The 22,821-nt window shown below is 41.6% G+C and overlaps 1 protein-coding gene; it reads left to right on the top strand.

The window, feature by feature from the left end:
* Window positions 1-2,636: 2,636 nt before the first annotated feature.
* Window positions 2,637-6,149, top strand: GSTUM_00011264001 (uncharacterized protein). XM_002841809.2 has 5 exons: window positions 2,637-2,781; window positions 2,848-3,128; window positions 3,189-4,620; window positions 4,676-4,837; window positions 4,897-6,149. The coding sequence occupies exons 1-5, from the start codon at window positions 2,670-2,672 to the stop codon at window positions 6,003-6,005; spliced, it is 3,096 nt and encodes a 1,031-aa protein (XP_002841855.1). The 5' UTR covers window positions 2,637-2,669; the 3' UTR covers window positions 6,006-6,149.
* Window positions 6,150-22,821: the final 16,672 nt, after the last annotated feature.

The raw sequence follows: 22,821 nt of genomic DNA, 5'->3' as shown, positions 1-22,821 counted from the left end.
CAGGTGCCCAAGAAACATACAGCACAAACCCTCGCTCGACGGCCGCTGGCCGGTCTCAAGAGATACCACGGTATCGTATCGTAGAAGCAGATGAACCAATAACGACATACCACACCACAGCTAAGCGAAAAGTCTTAAATGTGAAAATTCCGGCGGAAACTGAAAATGGGGGGGGGATGCTATGTGTGGCGATGTGGCTGTTGGTATGATAATTTGTACTCGTATGATACGATACCGGTACTCGAGTAATGCCAGCTGGGGGGGAAAGAAGAAGAAAGAAGAATTTTTTTTTTAAGTTTATATGTTATTGCCGCAGATGATATCAACAGTAGAAGACTCCGCATTTTCGCATTTTGAAGGGAGCTTTGGCCGGGTGACTGCTACGGTGTCTTTTGTCAAGATCTTTACCTATGATACTCGTAAATGAAGCTTAAATTGGCTGTTTGCGAGCCGTGTCCGGTGCCTTGCAGGGGTTGGATTATTGTGGGATGCCAAGAGCGAGGAAGAGGGGATCAGGAAGCAGCAGGACTGATTTGGGGGATGAAGAATGTACGAGTACGGTAATGTTGCAGCCACAAGGGGTAAGGCGACGCGCTACCATTAATTGCATTAAATCCTTTTACGCGTTCTCTGTCGTTTGCTCTCGCACAAACACACTGAGATAACGAACCCCCCCCTCCTTCACGCGTTCCCGGCCTGACTCTGTTCAAAAAAAAAACATCGTCAGATTCAAGGTCGCAAGAATTGTCGTTACTACTCAACAAAGATCCCCAACGGGGATCGCATGATGATGGCGTCTTCCCTCTACACACCCACGTTCGTGCCAGCGCTCTCGAAACGAAAACGCCCCTCGGATGAATCTTTCTCATCAGATGACTCTGGGTGCTGCCACTCACGGGGAATGATGGATGTACAACCTGGCAGGACGATGAAAAGATGGAGGAATGGAAAGCCTCGTGAGGAGGAAGTATATCGTAGGTCTCCACAATTGGGTTTCCCCGGCACCGGCGTTAGGGCATTCCGCAACATCGTCACGACTACCGTGACATATATCATTCGCTTGTGTGAATAACTAAAAGCTAATACGACGGTGACAGAGTACACTCTCCAAAAGTTATTTTCCGCCCAGAGCTCGCAGCCATCTCATACACCCCCTATACCTGCTCCACTTGCTCCACTAAGCCTCTTGAAGACCATATGTACTCAATCGCCAGGCCACAGCATCCATTCCACTACACCGACAAGCAGAGATGAACGCGTCCTCACTCCTCCTCAGCGGACTAATCCGTTTGCCGTGATGGCGCATACGAAGCCAATATCAAGTAATAGCGCGCCATTTTCCAAGTCAATGTCTTGTGCGTCGGTGGCCGCGTCATCGCAAACTCCCGAAGGGATGGCCTCGTGTGAAGATTGTGACCGACCTGTGGAGTTGAGTGGATTTTCAGGGATGAGTGAGGAAGGGAGGTGCGGGATATGTTCTAAGAGGGTTTGCGAGAGTGGTTGTTCCATCTCTCTTGGAGATGGTGCGAGAATCTGCTTGGACTGTGCCATGAAGAGTTAGAGCTCGGATATCTCTGGCTGCTTGGGTTGTCGGAATATTTCATAGCACGTTGGGAGTGGGAAGTCTTGGCTTGGTTGTATGCCTTGTGCCAGGAAGGATTAGTTAGACCGGATGCATGATATCAACCGCTGGGTGTGGTGGTGGCCACAGGCTGTTCGGGGCGTTGACGGCTTTCTCTCTTCATTTTGGCTTTGGGTTTAGTGTTTTTCTATTATGATACTGTATTGTTACAGTAGTCCATGGTGTTCCTTGCTACTGTACCGGTGCCTGACTTTTGACTCATTTTTCCCTGTGACTTGTTAGAATGTCTATAAAAATCAATGGAGGTTTTTTTTTTTTTTTGAATACTGCGAGAGAGATAAGGTCTAGGTCGCCTCAGTTCGTATTTTTAGCTACAAAATAGTTGATCTTCATGTAATGCGAATGATAGTTCATGAGGGAGCTTTGTTTAGCTAGAAGATGAGGGATTGCGTGGCATATAGATCTACCGGTATGAAAGACCCGAGGACGCATCATGTTTGCTTGTCTACTGGCTTGGCGGTTTGTTTGCTGGTTTACCTGGCCCATGGTAGTGGTTTATAATTTAATTGTGAGGAGCTTCGCTTTGGTCTTCCCTATCATCGGATATATCGAGGTAACAACCCAGACGGATTTCGGGGATTTCAGAATCATTGAAAAATATCAGCGCCTATATAAATTTATCTCGTGGCGGTGGTCGGACAACCGGGTTGGTCGGATTTTCTTTTTCGCTAGAATTTTCCTATGAAAAGTTACCTTGTGGTTTTAGGGGTGTGGTTTTCAATGCCGAGGATTAGAATTGGGGGTTTTTGGTGGAAAATCGTGTACGATATCATATTATCATACCATCGGTATATGCCGGCTGCTAGTCGATATGCAGCTCACGTGATCTTAATTTTTAGCTAGGTACAACGCGTCCACGTCGGGGACCCTCCCTGGTTGATGCTCTGAACCTGAGAGAGCAAACTTTGACAATTTCCTTTCCATTCCTTTCCATTCCTCTCCTCTCCTCTCCTCTCCTCTCCTCCCCTTCCCCCTTTCCTTTCATTCCGGTCATCTTTGGATTTATCTATTCGGACAGCTTGATGCCATGTCTTTTAGGGCATCACAGTTAGATCTTGAGCCGATACTTGCCGGACTGAACAATGCCCAACGACTAGCTGTGACGAACCCGTCGTCTGTGGTACAGATACTTGCCCCACGTATAACCCTCCCCCCTTTTTTTAATCCTCCTTCTTACTAAGTACTCTGGACTGACCGAGCAGTAGCTGGTTCCGGTAAAACTAGAACACTAACCTCTCGCGCCGCATGGCTACTATGTCCTCCGCAGTCGCTGGACCCCCGAAATGTCATTGTGGCTACTTTCACCGTTAAAGCTGCCCGGGAGATGAAGGAGCGGATATCGAAGCTCGTTGGGAACGGAGTGGAAGGTCGGCTGGTGCTGGGCACTTTCCATTGTATAGCTAGGAAGTACTTGGTAAAGTATAGGCATCTGGTAGACATCAAGCCGGGGTGGGGAATTGCGGATTCCAGTGATAGTTTGGGAATTGTCAAGGCGGGTTATGGTTTCTCGGAAGGGGAAACGCAAGTACTGATGTTTGGGCCATAGAGGATAATCAAACGGAGGAAATCGCCATTGGATCCAAGCCAGGTTAGATCTCGGATATCCTATTTCAAAGCCCGAAATAGCTCTCCGGTGGCAGATGCCCTACCACCTCCTTCAACCGCAGGGACACAATCTGCGCAGGCTAGAGTTAGGGACATTCCTACTGAGGATTTCGCTCAGATTTTCGAGGACTACGAGGCGGCTTTGGGGGCGTCAAACTTACTCGACTATGACGACCTGTTGCTTCGGTGTCTTGAGCTGCTTAGGCATAACCTGGAATGCGTTAGCAACGTAGAAGCAGTTCTTATCGACGAGTTTCAGGATACGAATTTGGTCCAGTTTGAATTAATGAAGCTGCTTGCCTGGAAGCGTGAACGGATTACAATTGTTGGAGATCCGGACCAGAGCATATATGGGTTCCGAGCTGCAGAAATCCGTAACCTGTCGAGGATGGTTAGGGCTTATCCACAGACACTTGTGGTTCACCTTGAGCAGAATTATAGGAGCTCTGCTAGTATTTTGCTTGCTGCATTGGAGGTGATTGAGCAGGATCATGATCGTCCGAAGAAACCCCTTACCCCCTCGCATTCGGTGGGAACTAGGCCGGTCTTGAGAAGGATTCCCAGCGCTTTTTTGGAAGCAAGTTGGATAGTCTCAGAGATTCAGAGGGTTCGAGCTATGACTGGGGGTATGGTGGAGCTTGGTGATATAGCTATCCTCGTGCGGTCCGCGAATTTAACGAGAAATATAGAGACGAGCTTTGTGAAAGCTGGAGTGGCATACAAGATGGTAGGAGGGTTGAGGTTTTACGATCGCGTGGAGATTAAAACTCTTCTAGACTATCTGAGAATAGTACAGAATCCGGGTAATAATGATGCGCTGACTAGGATTGTTAATACCCCTTCGAGGAAGGTTGGGGATACAACGATTAAAGCATTACTTGATGAGGCGGACAAACGAGCCAAGAGCGTGTGGGAAATTATCAGAACGGGGCTCGGTGGCATCTGGAAAGATGTGAGGATCGCCAAAGCTGCCGAGAAGGGTCTGGGTGACTTTATGGGTATTATCCTGTCCACCCAGAAGCAGCTTGAAGGGGATGAACAAGGGAAAGGTCTGGTGGATGTTGTGGAATTCTTGATGAGGAGAATAGGCTATGAAGACTACCTCAGAAGGAGCTATCCCGAAGATTTCGATGCAAAGTGGTCTAACGTTAGCGAGCTCCTTTCACAAGCACAGGAGGTGGAGAGGTTGGATGACGACGAGGATACGCTTCCAGACATTGATGGGTTGCCGCAAAGTCAGGTTGAGCAGAGCAGGTTGCAGTTGGTGCTGGACCGCTTCTTGTCTAATACGGCGCTGGCGAACGAGGTTAAGGGGGATGATGAGACGGTTAAGCAGGGACAGGTTACAATTAGTACCATTCATGCTTCTAAAGGTAGCTAGGATCTGTCGGGTGCGCTCTGTCGGGACCTTAATTGACAAATGGGTAGGGTTGGAATGGCCAATAGTTTTTATCCCGGCAGTCTACCAGGGCAGCATTCCGCATTCGAGGGCAGATGATACAGATGAAGAGAGAAGATTGCTCTATGTTGCAATGACTAGGGCACAGGCGCTTTTGTATATGTCATGTGCTGTGAGGAATTCTCAAGGAGGTACTGTCGCTTGGCCAGTCGGCGGACTAGTATAAAATGGGCTAACATTGTTGAACTAGACAAGACGAAACTCTCGCAATTCCTCACGCATCGCTCTTTATATCCTCTTCTTGACAGCCGTGGACCTACACTCGGGTTCTCTTCCGTCCAATCTGTTAGCGGAATTCTTGGCCGAGAGTGCCCTTCGGAGGTTCATATCCAAATAGCTGTTGATAAGAGTGGGGTTGCGTCCACCTTGGATGACCAATTTCCTGATAGGGATCCCTTAGAGTCTGATAGTGAGGGTGACGACCTTGGTGAGGATGGGGCACGGTTGAAGAGGAGGAGGTTACAGAGTGAGCAAGCTTCTTGCAAAAAAACAAATAAACCTTTAGACGAAGGATTCAGACCAGTTGTTTCTCGGGAGTGGCCTGCGGGGAGGATGGAAAAACAACCACCTGGGGCAGTGGTAGGGTTTAGAAGTGCGGGTAGCCACATGCAGGAGCTCAAGGAGACTCGGTTAAATCAGGAGGCGGATAGGGCTCGAGTTGAGAAGGAAGAACAAAGGCGGGGTCCCACGATGGCCGAACCACCAAACAGAAGCGGTAACTTGATCGAGGGAACTCCGGCTACCGCAGTGCGATCGAATAGCAGGCCGGCAGATCAAGGGAGTCTGCACAGGTATTTCGGGCAAAGGATGCCAGAACCGGTGAGAAAGGTTGTTCCGCCTAAAGCACACACTGCGACGGAGGTCATAAGGGACAAATCTATAAGGGATAAGAGTCTTAAGGAACAAATTGAAGCGCTACCTCAGCCCAAATTCCCCGTCCGACCTGACCATCACAGTGATGTCATGTTATTGAGTTCTTCGCCTGCGCGTGCGCCGCCCAAGAGAAGGCGAGAGAAAGAAGAAATCCCCTCCTCACCACCGGCGTTTTCCGTGCCGTTTTCTAGATACTTAGAGTCAGCGGTAGCGGAGAGGTGCGTTGAGATTGAAGAGACTACCATCGCTGGAGCGTCGGCTGCAGTTATACATAACGCAGCAGGCTCAAGGAATACAACTACGGTGACAAATCCCAATGCTGTAGCGATGGCCGCGACAGCGACCACGGCCCCGAAGAGAAGAACTTTGGGCGTTCGACGGAGTATGGGTGATGGATGGAGAAATAGGGCGAGTGCTAACCGATGAAAGGAATTTGGGGGATTGGTTTGTTTTTTTGTATTTTTATATTCTGGCGTAAATAAATGGAAGGAGGATTTATTTGGAAGTGACAAATAGCTGGGGCTTTGAATACTAGATGGGTTGTGCGTTGGTTGTTACGTACATGGGAAGCTTTTGGTTCTAGAGTCTGGGTGTCATGTTGCTTGTAATGGTTGCTTGATGCATCATATTAACTCAAGTGAATTAGGTAAACAACGACTGTGTGGCGTAGTGGAAGCGCGTCTGCTTTACAAACCTGGTGATCGCAGAAGGCCGCAGGTTCGAACCCTGCCACAGTCACAACGAGCTCGGTGTTCGTGAATTCTATTTTTTATTTTCCCTTCTTTTTGTTCTTTCGGGTCCTCTTTGAGAGCAGATCTTGTTCGTTGCCAAAATCAACCGCGCGCTCACGAACACGCGGACGTTTTTCATTGGATAACACCAAATTCTCACAGCTTCAAGGAACCTTTTTTTTTTTCGTTTCACGGCGAACTTTACTTGCGGATTTTGAGGCTTTACTGCGTTTTTTTTTTTTTTTTTTTTTTTTGTTGCTCTGACGAGTCCTGGTGACTCTCAGAGATGTTTGCTTTACTTGATCTACACGGGAGATATCCGTGGCGCTATCCGGTAGTCCAGGGGTGATGATGATGACACCGGGCCATGACAGCAGTGCTTATTCTTGGTTTATATTAGGCGGAGACAACCTGTAGAGACTGAGAGTTGTCTAGGACAATTGAGATTCGTTTCTGTAGACAGAGATTCAAGTTTGTCTAGGAAGGTGTGAGGGTCACTTGTTTTGTTTATGACTATTAAGAGTAAGGTAAGGTAGAAAAAATATATATAAACAATATTATATTGTTAAGGTCTCTTCTCTGTTACTTGATAATGTCTAAAAGCTTGGGAGGTACTATGATATTAATATTTCACATCTGAGTGTTTGCGGAGTACTTCTATCTCTTATAAAATCTATGTATCTTTCTAATATAACTTGTAACTTTAGTTCTCCAAAAGTGCTAATACCTGGAGACTCTGAAAACCATCACATCCTCTTTAGCAACTACTATTTTATTTCTTGGACAGCTTTATTGTTTCCAATAGTAATTACCTAATTGGCAGAGTTTTCAGACCTATGACTTAGTTCTCAAGTTGAACTATGTTGGCCCCAATTGCCTTTTTGATCAATGAAATATTAAGTTTTATCTTGAGTCTGTGTTTACTGGAGGAGTTGTATAAGCAACCTTCCTAGGTCACCGACTTTGAACCTCGATAACTTCTGATCTAACTAATGGAATTTTTCTGGATAACTTCCTACTGGTTTGCAGAATGGCATTCTATTGAACTGACAGATAATCTTTTGGTTGATAACTCTTAGTTGTCTTAGATCATAGGGCTTAAGTTGTCACGAGGTATTGGTAATAATTTTTGCAATAATGATATACTTTTTGACCTAGTTGTAACATTCTATGAAGTCCATTGGCTTATTCAATAGTGTTTGCCAGGAGTTCTGAACTCTTCTGATTATCATAGGATGTATGTAAATATGTTGGCACTTTGTATAGATCCTCTAACATATAACATCATATATTTGTACAAAAATGTCCTGTTACTTATGGCCTATTCCAAAGATATGCTATCTTTGAAGCCTACTAACTCTTTAGGTAGTGGACGGATATACTGTGTTCTACTTCCCAAACCTCGCTAAAGGTGCCCTCTTATATATGCTGCAAACTGTTAGGAATACCGGGATCCAATACCTGGAAATCACCCTAAGTAGCATAACTCCACACAGAATCAGAATCTCTTGTCTCGAACACCCCTCTCTGGCCCCCTTATGGGACCCGCATGTCATCATATATATCAATCTCAGCTGTATGACTCAATGGAAATATTATGTGACATCTTTCTGAAGGTCCCGTATTCAACTCCTATTGTTATCAAAGTTAGTTTTGGTATTGAGTGGTTTTGTACCAATGCTGCTTGCATTTGCAGGGCTTTCGGCAAGACAACTGAGGACCCTCAACGAAAGGGTTATGACTCTATCCTATAGAGGAGCTTTATCTCTATACAATACAAGTTACTAGATAAGAATCTATAGGTTGGATCAGGAGATATTGAGCTTTGAAGTCAGTGACTTAAAAAGGTTATATACACGACTTCACAGAGTTACCCAGAGTAATGAAGGGTTGCCGACTGAGGGATTATCTATCAATCCAGTGGAATAGCTTTCTGCGAATTAGTAGGAAGTCTTCTGGAAGATATCTATCTGTTGGGTAAGGAGTTATGAAGGTAGAAGTCAGGTAACCTAAGAAGGTTACGACTACGACTATCTTTGCAGATACAACCTGTAGATGAAACTAATCATTATATCAATAATGGAGACAATTGGGGCCAACTCAGTTGAACTTGAGAACTAGGCCATAAGTCTAAAGACTCCAATGATTGGATAATTACTATTGGGAATAGTATGATTCCTAGTTAGTGGTATCGTAATTGCCAAAGAGGGTGTGGTAATTTTCAAGGTCTCCAGGTGTTTGCATCTTTTAAGAATACCCGATGTTGCAAGTTATAATCAGAGAGGTACATAGTTGTATAATAAACAGATATAGTCCACAAATACTCAGATGCAGAATATAAATATCGAAGTGCCTCTCAAGCTTTAGACATTATCAACTGAAAGGAGACCTTAATAATATAATATTGTCTTTACGATTCAATTCTACTTTACCTACTTTATTTTACTCTTAGCAGTCATAAATCAAACAAGTAAAGTCCGAGCCTTCTAGGACAATCTCTGTTTACAGAAACAAATTTTAGTTGGCCCAGACAACTTTGAGGTTTATCAGGTTGTCTCTGCCTAACATTATATTGTTAGATCTCCTTGTTACCAAGGATCTCTACCTATTCACCTACCTTTTCCTACCTATGATGCAGCCAGGACACTAAGTATTCCTCTGCATATCCTACTCAAATGGAAACTTCCAAAAACGTAGGCTTTCTAGCTCACATATGAGAAAAAGAAGCTCGTAAAAGAACAAATGGAGATGTTACAACCTCCTAAGCAGATTATTTCAGGGGACCCAATGGATACCTCTGAAGGTCACCACTTCACAACTCTCAGTCATTCGTCCTCTCTCTCTCCGGCTCTCTGAAAACCCTTCGGAGGACTAGTAGGCAAAATTGTCAATACTCCAACATCTTCAAGGACCCCTTTTCCCATTTCAGGACCCTCTACACCACGTCCAAATACCCATGCAGCTGAACTCGCAAAACTTGCTGCTAGGATTGTAATAGTAAGATGTCAAATACGGTTGGATATTTGAACCAGTATCAATACTGCTAACATTGCCTTCGAAAATCTGTCAGTCAACTCACCAGCCAATACTTCAGGGCTGATAGAAGTTCAACAAAGGTTGCTGAAAGGATAAGACATACATGACAATGACATAGCCGTTATGTTATATCAGTGTACAGTGGTGGAAGCAACTGTCAGAAATCCAAAAAAAAATTAATAGAGAAATAGTTGCTAAATTGGCAGCACAAGATTCATGACAAGAGAATCACGAGGAGGTAACCACCCAACTGTAGCAAAAAGCTTTCCAGTGAGATTTCAGTTGGGAATGAGCTTTCCAGGAGTTTAGAGCACAAAAGACCCAACATAATCAAGCAATATGAAACTTGATATCCAATCTGGTAGGCTGACAAGAATGGGAGCCAGATCGCTATGGTGACTTTACCCATACCATTCAAAGGGATCAAACCCATATATCTGATACCTTATCCCTAGTACTTGACAAATGTAAAGCACTAGATAGTGGATAACTAAGCAGTTAGCATACCATGTTGGAGTCAGTCTGAGGAGAACAGGAAGATGCTGCAAAAAGGAAAAAATCTGAGGAAATCGGAACTCAAAATAAGGGAAAGCAGAGAGAAGGAGAACTTCCAACTTCAATAATACAGGGCGGCAACTTGATTGATGGGAGTGAACATAATGGGGATGATGATTGTAACCAGTATGGGTACCCGGTTATTAGTTTTGTTTTATGTTTTGTTTTAAGTATCACTTTGATACTTGGTTTGTTTTAAATATCATTTGATACTTAGTTTTATTTTATGTTTTGTTTTAAGTATTCTTTGATAGTTAGTATTGTTTTATTTTATCAAAGTGTATTGCTGGATACCTTTGATTAGTTTTGTTCATTCTAGATATGAACTGATATGTGTATTTAAAGACTCCCTATTCCCATGATGGAAAAGTCAGACTTCAACAGACAGTATTTCAATATACTTGGTTGAATAGTTACTTCTTTATTTCTCAGTACATCCACGAAGCCTCCTTTAGTTCTCAGCTCTCACCTCCTCTCTGGTAGAGTAGGCCACCTGCCAACTATTGTACTATTTACCAATAATGTGATTAGCATCTTGTGAACAGTTACATTTTTTTAACTTCAGCAAGTGGTTAAGAACCTGTCTCTGGATTTAGGCCTGATTAACTTATCGATATCCATCTCAGAGTGCTAGCGGAGAGAAGCGGCAGAATCACGGTACATTCAGCTTCGTCTCAAAACCAATATAGAGTCTTTGACAACCAGGAGTGGGAAGCAGATCCCACAACAAGACCTCACAAGAAAGAAACAACCACGACGCTCTGCTAAGGAGCCAGGAGAATCTGCAAACACGGAAGTCTCACAATTTCTAGGAGAATTCCCACTTATTCCAGCAAAGAAGTCTACCTTTGATCCCCCAAATGACCTGGAAACCAGTAGCGAATCAGATATGGCTAGCACTGGTGGAGGACCTTCAGTAGGAGGAAAGTCTCAAGCATGACCTGAAGAAGAGTAGAAACCCGAAGTACCTGAACCTCCTAAGTTCAAACTCCACCTCCTGGTAAAGTTCACAGGAGAAGGAAAAGATTTCAAGCCTGAAGCTGTCGACTGATGGGCAACTGAACTTACACACTACCTTCTTCTACAAAAAATAGATGTGGAAAATCCAACAACTGGATTATATATTGGATCATTCTGCGAAGGAAAGGCAACCAATGCATACCACCAATGCTATAAGAAATATGGTGGAAATGTATAATTGAGAGGATCTACAGTACTCAATTACCTCAAGAATCAATTTCGATCCTCTATCATGAATGACCTCCTATACAACAAATCCAACCAGCTTCACCAAGTTAGTGAAGCACATGTCAAAAGAATCACAGACATAGCTACAGATCTCCTAATGTATAAGGACTGAATGAAGAAAGGAAGCATCTCCAATTATATTCTTAAGCGGTAATTCTACGATGCCATGCATCCTACCCACCAGCAAGAGATAGAGTCACGGGAGGAAGATGATGATGTTATGTCAGTAATAATCGCAAGGGCAGAATAAAAGGTTGCCATCCTCCACAAAGCCAAGGCATACAACCCACAGGCATCCGCTAGCAGTAACAGACGACCACGACACAAGTCCTCCAACAACTGTGAAGAAGATACACTGCAAGTTTTCAAGAAAAAAAGAAAATCCACCAAAGAATTGAGACGACAGAAGGGAGAATGCTTTGAATGCGGAAAAATAGAACACTTGGCAAAGAATTGCCCTACAAAGAAGGGAAAAGGAAAGGCAATTAAGCAAGAAGTATCGGCCTATAATATTGAGAGTAATAGTGATGATGTCCAATTCAGTGAATATGAGGAAATCTATATTGGGTATATCGATGTGGAATACAACAGTGTCTAACCTCCTGCTACCTTCAAGACATACACTGACCTAGAAGGTACTATCTTGATCAATGGTAAAAAAGCTCGAGTCCTATTTGACACTGGTGCAATTGAAAGAGATATGATCAGCAATGCATTTGTCTCTGCCTATGGGCTCCCAACCCGAGACATTAACCAGTCCATACCAGTCAATATGGCAGTAAAAGGGTCACAATCCACAAGCCATAAAACCTGTAGTGCTATTATCTGACTTGGTTCTGCTACCATTCCCCCTTAGGAAATGCTGGTAGGAAACCTGGCCAAAAATGATGCCCTTATTGGAATGCCATTCCTAAACCACCACAAAGCCATAATCAGATATAGAGAATCTACTATTGACTTCCCTGAACTGAAGGTCAGAGTCTTATTTAAACCAATAAGCAGAGAATACCATGCTACAGTCTGTGAAGCAACTGCCCAATGCCTATTGGACAAATACTCTGTTGTTTTCCCTGATCAGATCCCAGAAGAACTACCACCTATGAGGGAAATAAACCACCATATCCCCCTACGGGACCCCTCTAATCTCAAGAACCAATCAACTTACTCAATTCTTGATATAGATAAAGACCGACTATGCAATTGGATAAACCAAAATCAAAGAAGAGGAATCCTGTACCGAGCAGAAGCACCAGGTGCCGCACCTATATTTGTCCAACTCAAGGTGGATGGCAAAAGAATTCGCCCCCGTGGTTGACCTAAAATTAAGAAATGAAAATACAGTTATGGACCCCAGCTATCCCAAACCAAACCCAGATCCTGAATGCAGTAGGACAGACAAGATTTTGAAGTAAGATTGACCTAAGTGATGCTTATTTTCAGACAAGGTTAGACTTAGAAAGTGAAGGCTATAACAGTTTCAAGATATCTTTCAGAACTTTCATTAGCCAATTCATGCTACAAGAAGACATGAATGCCCCTGTCACCTGCATGCTCATTATGGAAAACCAGCTAAGCGAATACTTCCACCATTTCGTTTGAGTTTATATTGATGATATCCTTATCTTCTCCAACTCTGAGGAAGAACATGCATATCATATAGGTTTAGCATGTACTAAATTAAGGGAAGCTAAATTCTATGTCAGTGGAAACAAATCAACTCTGTTTGCCGACAGGCTTGGCATCCTAGAACATGTAATAGATGACGAAGGAATACATGCAGCCCCTAGAAAGATTACCTGTTTGACGGAATGGACAATCCCCTGAAATCAAAAGGAACTAATGTGGTTCCTAGGACTTGTCAATTACATCTCACAATTTCTACCGCACCACTCCACAGTAACTATACCTCTCACAGACCTTACCAGCAATGCATAATTTGTTTAGATCCATACTCATGACTAAGTCTTTGCCAACATCAAGGAATTAATCAAGAACTCCAATGTTTTATAACCTATTGACTATAATAAATTAGAACCAATCTGGCTGATTACTGATGCATCAGATGTTGGGGTTGGAGCATGGGTTGGTCAAAGAACATTGCATGAAATGGCAAGACTGGTAGCTTTGTACAACAGGAGGTTTACTAATTCACAAAAGAACTATGGAACAACAGACAAGGAAGCGCTTGCAGTGATCAATACCCTTGCCGCTTTCAATCACATCTTGATGGACAACACATTCACCATTGTTACTGACGACCAACCCCTTACTAATTTGAAAACCGACAAGATCCTTGGCCAGAGAAGAACATATTGAATAAGAGAAATCAGCAAATATGATGCAAAAATCATCTACACTCCTGGAAGAACCAACTATTTAGCTGATGCACTATCCCACATTTATGAGAATCAGATGCTCTTGGACCCCTCTCTTGTGTATGACCATACAAGATAAAGTGAAGATAGCCCTGACGATACCTCCAATAAACAAGAACCAATATTGCCTACTACCAGTACTGCCCCTCTCTGCTCCTTTCTCTTATACCATGTACAGGGTAGCTGGAACAGAATGCGGAAAAGAAATCACTGATGAATGGAAGGACAATTGCACTCTTTGCAGTACACCTCCTTATGAGCATGAACAGAGCAGGATCTATTGGTTCCACTGTTACCTCGATACCTGCTCCTTCTACCAGATAAAGATCAAATTCAGCAACAAATACCGGCGACTGTACTATACCTCTGCTGATGATTCCAAAAACACCAGCTTCGACACTGCAGAAGAAGCAGAAGAGAGGATGGATAAAATTAATGATGGATCGATCCAACCCCCTCTGACCTTTAATCCTGCTTCAAGACGGCACCAAGGTCTTGAACGACTCGAAGAAGCAGCATTCTACTTGGATGCATCATCTTATCTATACCTCCCGCAGTTAGCACCGCCATTCTCACCTCTCATAATAGATTTGCGACCACTATTTGGCGGACCCTTGTGAGTATACAATAACGAAACTATTATCTCTGTTATGCCACCTACTATTCTTGAATATTGCGGACAGCTCTATGAAACCTTCGAAGAAGAGGAAGACTCTATCAAACCAATAAGAGGATCACTCATTGAGGATCAATGAGACGTTAGATCAACTATGGAGAAATTGACCTCCTCCTTCCGAAGCCAGATGATAGCAGGATATCGCTATGACCCAATTCATTTCAATACTCTGGACAGCTCCAAACGTGATGATCTCGCCCCCTACAACATATCTAACAGAATGGTCTATACCAGCACTCGCTATGGTGAACATTGTTTACACATCCCAAAGGGCCACATGTTCAATGGAATGACTATTAGGAAATACATCTTTACTGAAATCCACAATAAAGAACACCATAGTGTCAACTGCAACCTCTAATATGCCTCAGAATATGTTTACTAGCCCAAAATATGAAAGCATTTCCACGATTTCGTAAAAACAATGTGAACTCTACCAAGTAAACAAGGAATAAACACAACAACATGAAGGGAAAGCCCAGACACTTCAATTACCTTGCAAGATATTCAAATCCTTTGCTATTGACTTTGCAGGACTATTCAACAAGTCCGCTAGTTATAATACTATCTTGGTAGCTGTTGATTGATTTTCTGGATACACATGGCTTATACCAATGAAAGTCACCTACTCCTCTAAGGACAACTGGAATAATCTCTAATTATACCTATTTACCCCCCATGGATACCCATCGTCTATTGTCGGTAATGCTGATCCCTGTTTCACAGCCAGAATTTGGAAACAAACCTTGACTTCCCTAGGAATCAACCACATTATGGCTGCTCCTGGACATCATGAGACTAATGGCTAAGCTGAGTGAAAGATCCGCGAAGTCAAAACCAGAATTCGGAACATAATCAATGAAAGACAGACCAACTGGGAACCCGCCCTCGCTGAACTTGCTGTATATATCAATACTGGATATTCAGATACCCTTGGAATATCCCCATATAAGGCGATCTTTAGCAAGCAATACCCTCTCCTGCCTACAACCGTATTCAAGAACTCCTCTATCCTCACCTCTGATGATCAATTAAACTGCTACCAAGCTATCTGAAATGATATTTTCCAAGCTGCTAAAGCTGCATGATTCCAAAGTACCACTAATGCTCTGAAGTGACGATGTAAACATATACCTATCCCACTCAGCGACATACTCAGAGTCCATAGAAATATGTTTATTACCAATGTTGAACATAGCAAGAAACTACAACCACGATGGCAAGGACCTTTCAAGACTTTATCTTTTGATGAACATACAGAAAACTACACTGTCCAGATAGATGGACACATGTACAGCTGCAATACCGGCAGTTTCCATGCATCCACGGTCAAACATTTCTAATCAAATAACGACTCAAAGTTCCCAGAAGAACCCATGCTTGACCTGCACCTATTATTATTGATAAGAAGGATGAATGAGAGGTTGAAGAAATCTGAGACCACTGCCATTGGCATGAAAATGATCAGTTCTTGATCAAATGGAAAGATTATCCAATAAGTGAGAACAGCTGGGCACTACTAGAATGGTTGGAGCATGCTATGGACATGGTGAACACATGGTGGAAAGACAACATGCCAAGCAATTCCCGACAACCAATGATCAATTATATCACAATGTGCTAGTCACCAACGATGCTAGAAACTGAGTACTGGCAAGTTGAACTGGAAGCCAGCGATGGATTTTGGGTACCATACTTTGAATCGGAATTCGAGAGTAGCGAGGAAGAAAACCAGGCAATGGAACAAGCCCTCAACAACTGCGTCTAATTACTATCCACCATCCGAATATCATAACGATGTCAAACTATGTAGAACGCAATATGAGGCTGTGATAACAGCTTGTTGGACTGTTGTTGAACCGCAATGTTATCTAACCTGAAGACTACTTTACTATCCTCTCGGTAGACTACTGTCCCGATTGCAGTAACGCTTGGGTAGACATACAACATGAATCTGGTATTCATGATTACTGTGATTTGCATTTCTTTGAGTCTCCTTGTTTTCTTATTATCTCTTCTTGTCCCTGGTATGACACTTATAATGAAGAACTTATAGTGGAAACTGAAGCTTTTAGTTTCTCAGACTCCGCTTTTGATGATTATTAGGTTTTGTTTGTTTAAATAGTGGTTTTAATTTAGGGAATGTAACAGGTATGGGTACTTGGTTATTAGTTTTGTAGTATGTTTTGTTTTAAGTATCGCTTTGATACTTGGTTTGTTTTCAGTATCATTTGATACTTAGTTTTGTTTTATATTTTGTTTTAAGTATCACTTTGATACTAGGTTTGTTTTAAGTATTGTTTGATACTTAGTATTGTTTTATTTTACCAAAGTGTATCACTTGATATCTTTGATTAGTTTCGTTCATACTAGAGATGAACGGATTTGTGTATTTAAAGACAGCCTGTTTCCATGATGGAAAAGGCAGACTTTGACAGACAGTATTTCAATATACTTGATTGAACAATTACCTCTTTGTTTCTCAGTACACCCTTAAAGCCTCCTTTAGTTCACAGCTTTCACATCCTTTCTGGTAGAGCAGGCCACCTGCCAACTATCGTACCATTTACTGATAACATGATTAGCACCTTGCAAATGTGTTACAATAATGGAAATTGAAGAAAGCCTGGAGGGGACCATCCAGATTTAAATGGAGATTAACCCCTGAATAACGTGGAACAGCTGATGTGCTTGTAGAAGTATTAAACCAAACTGTTAAGTGACTAGTAGACACACTCCTATTTTTTGAAGCAATGACCAGTCAATGTATCTACCATTGGTTAACCCAATGTGTAGATTATTTCGAATACAATCCCAGGATCTAGGATGATGATTGTGAACGTATCATCTACTCCGGGGTAGAACCAAAGGGAATCAGGTCAGCCTGATAGCAGTATGGTATCGGCGTGTAATAGATACCTTCTGAAGAGAAGAATAAGACCCAAAACTTTATTCATAGACTTGGTTTGAATATGAATTTACTAGTTGATATATTTCCCTTAAAGAAGGACATAAAGTCATACAGGGCATGAAATTAGTTGAGTATAAAAATGACATTCAGATGTTTATAGGAAAAATGCATAATCTGAATCTCTATGCTCCACTAGCAGGAGTAGCTGGGTGTCTGGCGTATGGTGTACGATAGAAAGTTGCCCTCCAAGATTAGATGATGACTTTTTCTGTACAAATATGATAATGATGGAGAATGGAAAAAGGCAGTCTGGAAAGCAGGAAGGGATAAGGAGGAATAGCAGGAACGGGACCACCTAGACCATGATAAGTCAGAAACCTGTAAAAACATTTTCAGACAAAAAATCTGTGGACAAGAATCAACCATAGGTAAAAAAGAAAAAATCCTTAATAAAGGGAGATGGTCCCTCCAAAAAAGGAAGTGGAAACCTGAATCCAAGAAACCCACAATGAGATCTACTGGGACTACGAAGTTGACACATACAAACTTCAAAACAGCTAATGAAGGAATCTCTCAGTCAACAATTAAAGAAAAAAAGCACAAAGGCAGTTGTACTTGTTGCGGAAAATAAAACCACTAGTACAAAACCTGCTGGGGACAAATTCAGATGTCTAGGACAAGGACAGATGACTGCCCATTCAAGATACCAAGGCCCAAAATGGCGACTAGAGTCTACCATCCTGGAAAGATCTCTATCATCTAAGTTACAAGGTACAACAAGCTTTGGGAAGTAGCTGAAGATAAAGAAATGACTTATGTCATTTTATTGGTACCAACAATGATGGTGTCCAGGTAGTCTAGAAGAGACAAACTCCTTAGGAGTCTAAATCAATAGCAAAAGAGGACATCGAAGTGAACTAATCAACCTTGCAATTATGATGTGAGTGGGAGTACATGTATCCTTCTTGCCACAAGGTCAAGGGGATCAATAAAGAGGAATGTAGACATTGGCGGTACCTCTACACTTCCCAAGAGAGTATTGAAAGCTTGTTCCTAATGATCTAGTGCATGTCCACTGGGGTAGTCAGGCACGTGACTTGGAAACTGAAAGGTTTCTGATAAGGACTAAAACGTAGACAGGAAACAGATAGCACCAAGGGTACTGGAGGGAGAGACACTAGGGCTAAGATAAAGAATCTAGAAGAAAAATGAAGCACATTTTTGATCTATACGAAAAATAGGTACAAGAGCTCTAGATCTTACCTTTAGTTACTGCTTCTTTAGTACTGCGGTGGTACAGAATGGAATCTGATAAAGTAAGGACACTGTCTAAAGTTCAGCGAGAGAGGAGAATAAACCTAGGAAGGTTATCAAAGAGACAGCCGACCAGCCTTACACACCTGGCTTTTGTTTCCATGATATAAGGACAATGGCAGACACCCCCTAGATTAGTTTTACAGATAGTAAAAGTGGAAGGTATGGGAACCCCACGGTAGTGGGTAAAGACTGCTAGTAGTGGACTGCTTGATATATCAAAAGAAAGCAAGTTCGTCTGAGGAGACCTAAGTGGTTGAAACTATGCAGGGGTGGTAACAAACATTCTATTTGTGATCACACCTCAGATAGGCTGAAATGACAGAGTGACGATTCAATGCCTTATTCAAAGAAACATGCTTTTAGCACACCAAAGCCTACAAGATACAACTGTTCTAAGGGACATGCTTATATTTATATTATAAACCCAAATTGTCAGCACTACAAAATACTAGTAATATTAGATCCAAGATCCACTGTGTTCTTAATTAATAAAGAACTCTTGAAGTAACTAAAAATTCTGTTCACAGAGAGACTAAATTCGGTTAATATTCGGGGCTTTGATGGAGTACCAGCTCCATCAGAATAAAGGTTTTACATGTATCTTATTTAGCTTGAGATAGAATAAAACTAACACATGTCTGAAGTTGCATTCAAAATTGCAGCAGCAAGAGATTACGGAATGATAATTCCTTTTGGGTGATAGCATTCAGAACACTCCATATCCAACATTGGAGAACGTACAAAGTGAGAATTCAAAGATCACAAATGTGAATTTAGTATAGAAGAAGAAAATGAAGAAATCGCAGATATGTTTGAATATAACGAGACAGTTGCTGGGAATGAAAATGCGATCCAAGTAGGAAGAATTAGAACAATAAAAGATCCTAATCAGATCAAATTCGATTCTCTCCCAAAATACTACAAGAAATTCAAAATGCTTTATCTCTTACAAACAGCGGAAAAAGTGACTCCTAGAAGAACCTTCGATCATGAAATTAAATTAGTTGAAGAAGTGAAACTCTCTTGGGGACGCATTTATCCCCTGTCTGACAAATAACTTAAGTTGTTATGGGAATTTCTTGACGATATGTTACGACAAGGAAAGATTATGAGCAGTCAATCACCTGCTGGTACTTGGATCCATTTTATACTAAAAGCAGATGGAAGACTACAACTGGTAGTGGACTACCGAAATCTAAATAAGATAACTATCCTAAATAGGTATCCACTACCACTGATGTCAGAATTATGTGATCGCGTAGCAGGAGCTAGTATCTTTTCCAAGTTTGACTTAACAGATGGTTACAACCTCATCTAAATCAAGGAAGGGGATAAATAGAAAACGGCCTTCCGATCATGTTATGGATATTACGAATATAAAGTAATGTCTTTCAGATAAGTCAATGCTCTAGCTACATTTCAGTACACGATGAATAAGGTCCGTCAGAAATTTCTAGACCAAGGAGTGTATGTTATTTTGACGACATTTTTATCTATTCTAAAAATAAGAAGGAATATATTGAGCTAGTAACAAAAGTGTTACAAAGATTGGCAGATTTTCAGCTCACGATTTCAATAAAGAAATCCTTCTTCTACGTTAAAGAGGTAAAGTTCTTAGACTATATGATAGCCGTTGATAGGATATTTATGAGTTCCCAAATGGTGGATTCGGTATTAAACTGGAAATCACCTATGTTGGTCAAGGATGTTCAAATATTTCAAGAATTCACAAATATCTACTAGCGTTTTAGAGAAAGAAAAGTTCTCAAAGAATTGCACTCCAATTACAGAAATATTAAAGGGTAATCCCAAGAAGTTCTGGTAGGGCCTGGAACAGGAAAAGGCCTTTTAGGAGCTTAAGAGAAGGTTTACTTTGGCCACAATTTTACACCATTTCTTTCCAGAAAGACAAATGGTAGTGGAAACAGATATTAGTGACTTTACTTTAGGCTGAATCCTCTTTCAATTTGTAGAGAACAAACTACATCCTGTAGAATTTCACTCGCGTAAACTAAATTCTGAAAAGCGAAATTATGAGATCTATGACAAAGAACTGTTGGCGATGTTGAAAGCATTCAAAGAATGGTTGTAATACCTGGTTAGAACTGAGAAACCAATAATTGTAGACACCGATTACCAAAACCTTGAATATTTCCTTACCTAGAAGGTCTGGAGTAGGTACTAAATCCGTTGGGCGGAGAAGTTGGTAGGTTACAACTTCAAAATTGTTTACTGTCCAAGTATAAGAGGAGGCAAAACTGATGCACTGAGTTGACAGCTGGAATACTGTTCTGAGGAGGGAGCTGCACATTGCAAACAAGTGATATTGAAACCTGAATATTTCCAAGTCAGTTCAGTAACAAGAACTATAGAAGGGAAAATTCAAATATGCCTAATAATGAGTAGCACAGCAGATGATATAAGTACAGAGGATATAAAGGAAAACTGCAAATTGGAATGACTCAGACTCAGTGATTCGAGTAAAACAGTTAGACAGAAGAGCTAGGTTGCCAACCAAAGGTTCAAGGATGGCAGTAGGCCATGATCTTTATACTATTTGGGAAGATATAATTTCAGCTCAGGGACAGTTAATTATAGAAACCAGTATCGCAATTAGGCTACCAGTTAGAACTTAGATGAGAATTGCCCCAAGATATGGCTTAGTGGTTAGAAGTGGTATCTCTACTGGTGCCAGTATAATTGATGTAGATTATACTGGAGAACTCAAAGAATTGGTATTTAACCACCAAGATGCGGATCACAACATCAAAGCCAGCGATCGAATTGTCCAATTAGTGGTAGAAAAAATCAATACCACAAATATGATAGAAATAGATAACCTGGAAGATACTGAAAGAGGTATGTCGGGATTTAGCAGTACAGACATTGCAATAAGGGCTATTACTATCTGAGAATTAGAACTGGTAGTCAGCCAGTTACATGCATCAATAGAGCAGAATACATACTGCTATGATGCAGCGGAAATATACTTGAACGAACCCTCATGTGTGGTGTTAAACTAGCGTGTAAGGAATTGAAGAAATTCAATCCAAAATTGTTAGAGCAAATCCTAAAAACCATTCTAGAAGATAGAGAATGGCTTAAAAGAAAAAATAAGTTGGAAAAACTGCAAGGCGGTGGCAAACCTTTCCTGAAAGACTAGACCTTATCTGATGAGTTGCTTTACCATAAGAAAAGACTATTTATACCAAAAAACTAGAATCTTTATACAACAATAGCAGAATGGTATGATGATGCTAAAATAGCAGCACACTTCGGACAAGAAAATCCCCTTGAGATAATTATGAAGAACTTCGATGGGAAAAGCCTGGCAGATTGGGTAAACGTTTATGTACGGTGGTGTCATGATTGTCAACATAACAAATTCCCATGAGACATGAAATATGGTCTACTACAACCTCTTTCAATGCCCTATGCAGCAGGGACATTAATTTCCGTCACCTTTCTTAGGCAGTTACTGCCAAGTCAGGTTTGTACCGAAATTATGGTAGTACTTGATGGGTTTACAAAAATGGCCCTCTTCATTGGATTAGAAGGAATAGCCACTACACAGGATGTGGCTACAGCTTTCATAAAGGATATATGGAAGCTACATAGCTTATCAATAGAAATTGTCTCAGATATAGAGTCAAAGTTTGTTGGAGAATTATAGAAATCCTTGTGCAAAATATTAAGCAAAATCCAGGAGCCACACTCTATGTGAACTGGATAAAAATGATCTATGAGCAAGCAAGTCAATCACTCCAACAGATATGAGAGGCTATGGCCAAATAATATGATAGAAAGGCCAAGCAATAACTTGACTTCAAAATTGGCAATAAGGTAAAGTTAAACACAAAGAATATTCATACATGGTGAAAGTCAAAGAAACTCAGTCTAAAATTATATCAGCCATTGGTGCTCTTAGAGAAACGAAAAAACCGTGCCTGCATGCTCAACATTTCGGATCGATAGAATGTATACTCAGTGTTCTATGTATTTCGGTAAGAATCTTACCAGGAGTTGGTATGTGTGGACTGACAACAACCTTCTGGAGAACCGGAGGATATTGAGGATGTCTTATAATGGAAAATAGAGAAAATTGTAAGTAGCAAGATAAGCTCTTACCGAAAGAGAGTAGGCGGTCACCACCAGGTAGTATGCAAACTATGATACTTTGTTAAATGGCGAGGTTGTTCTGAAGATGAGAATACCTGGGAACCTGTTACAGGCATAGATAATACAAGGGAAATACTGGAAGAGTTCCACCATGATAAGCTGGAAATGCCATGACAGGCAGAGGAAGGATAATGAAGAAAATGTTTTCCTACCATGGTCAAGTAAATGTGGAAGGTTTTTCATCCAGCTCTCATCGGGTCTTAAAGGAACTAAT

This window comes from Tuber melanosporum, assembly GCF_000151645.1.
Source record: "Tuber melanosporum whole genome shotgun sequence assembly, scaffold_81, strain Mel28".
NCBI classification, from domain to species: Eukaryota; Fungi; Ascomycota; class Pezizomycetes; order Pezizales; family Tuberaceae; genus Tuber; species Tuber melanosporum.
This window is presented reverse-complemented; position numbering and strand designations above follow the sequence as displayed.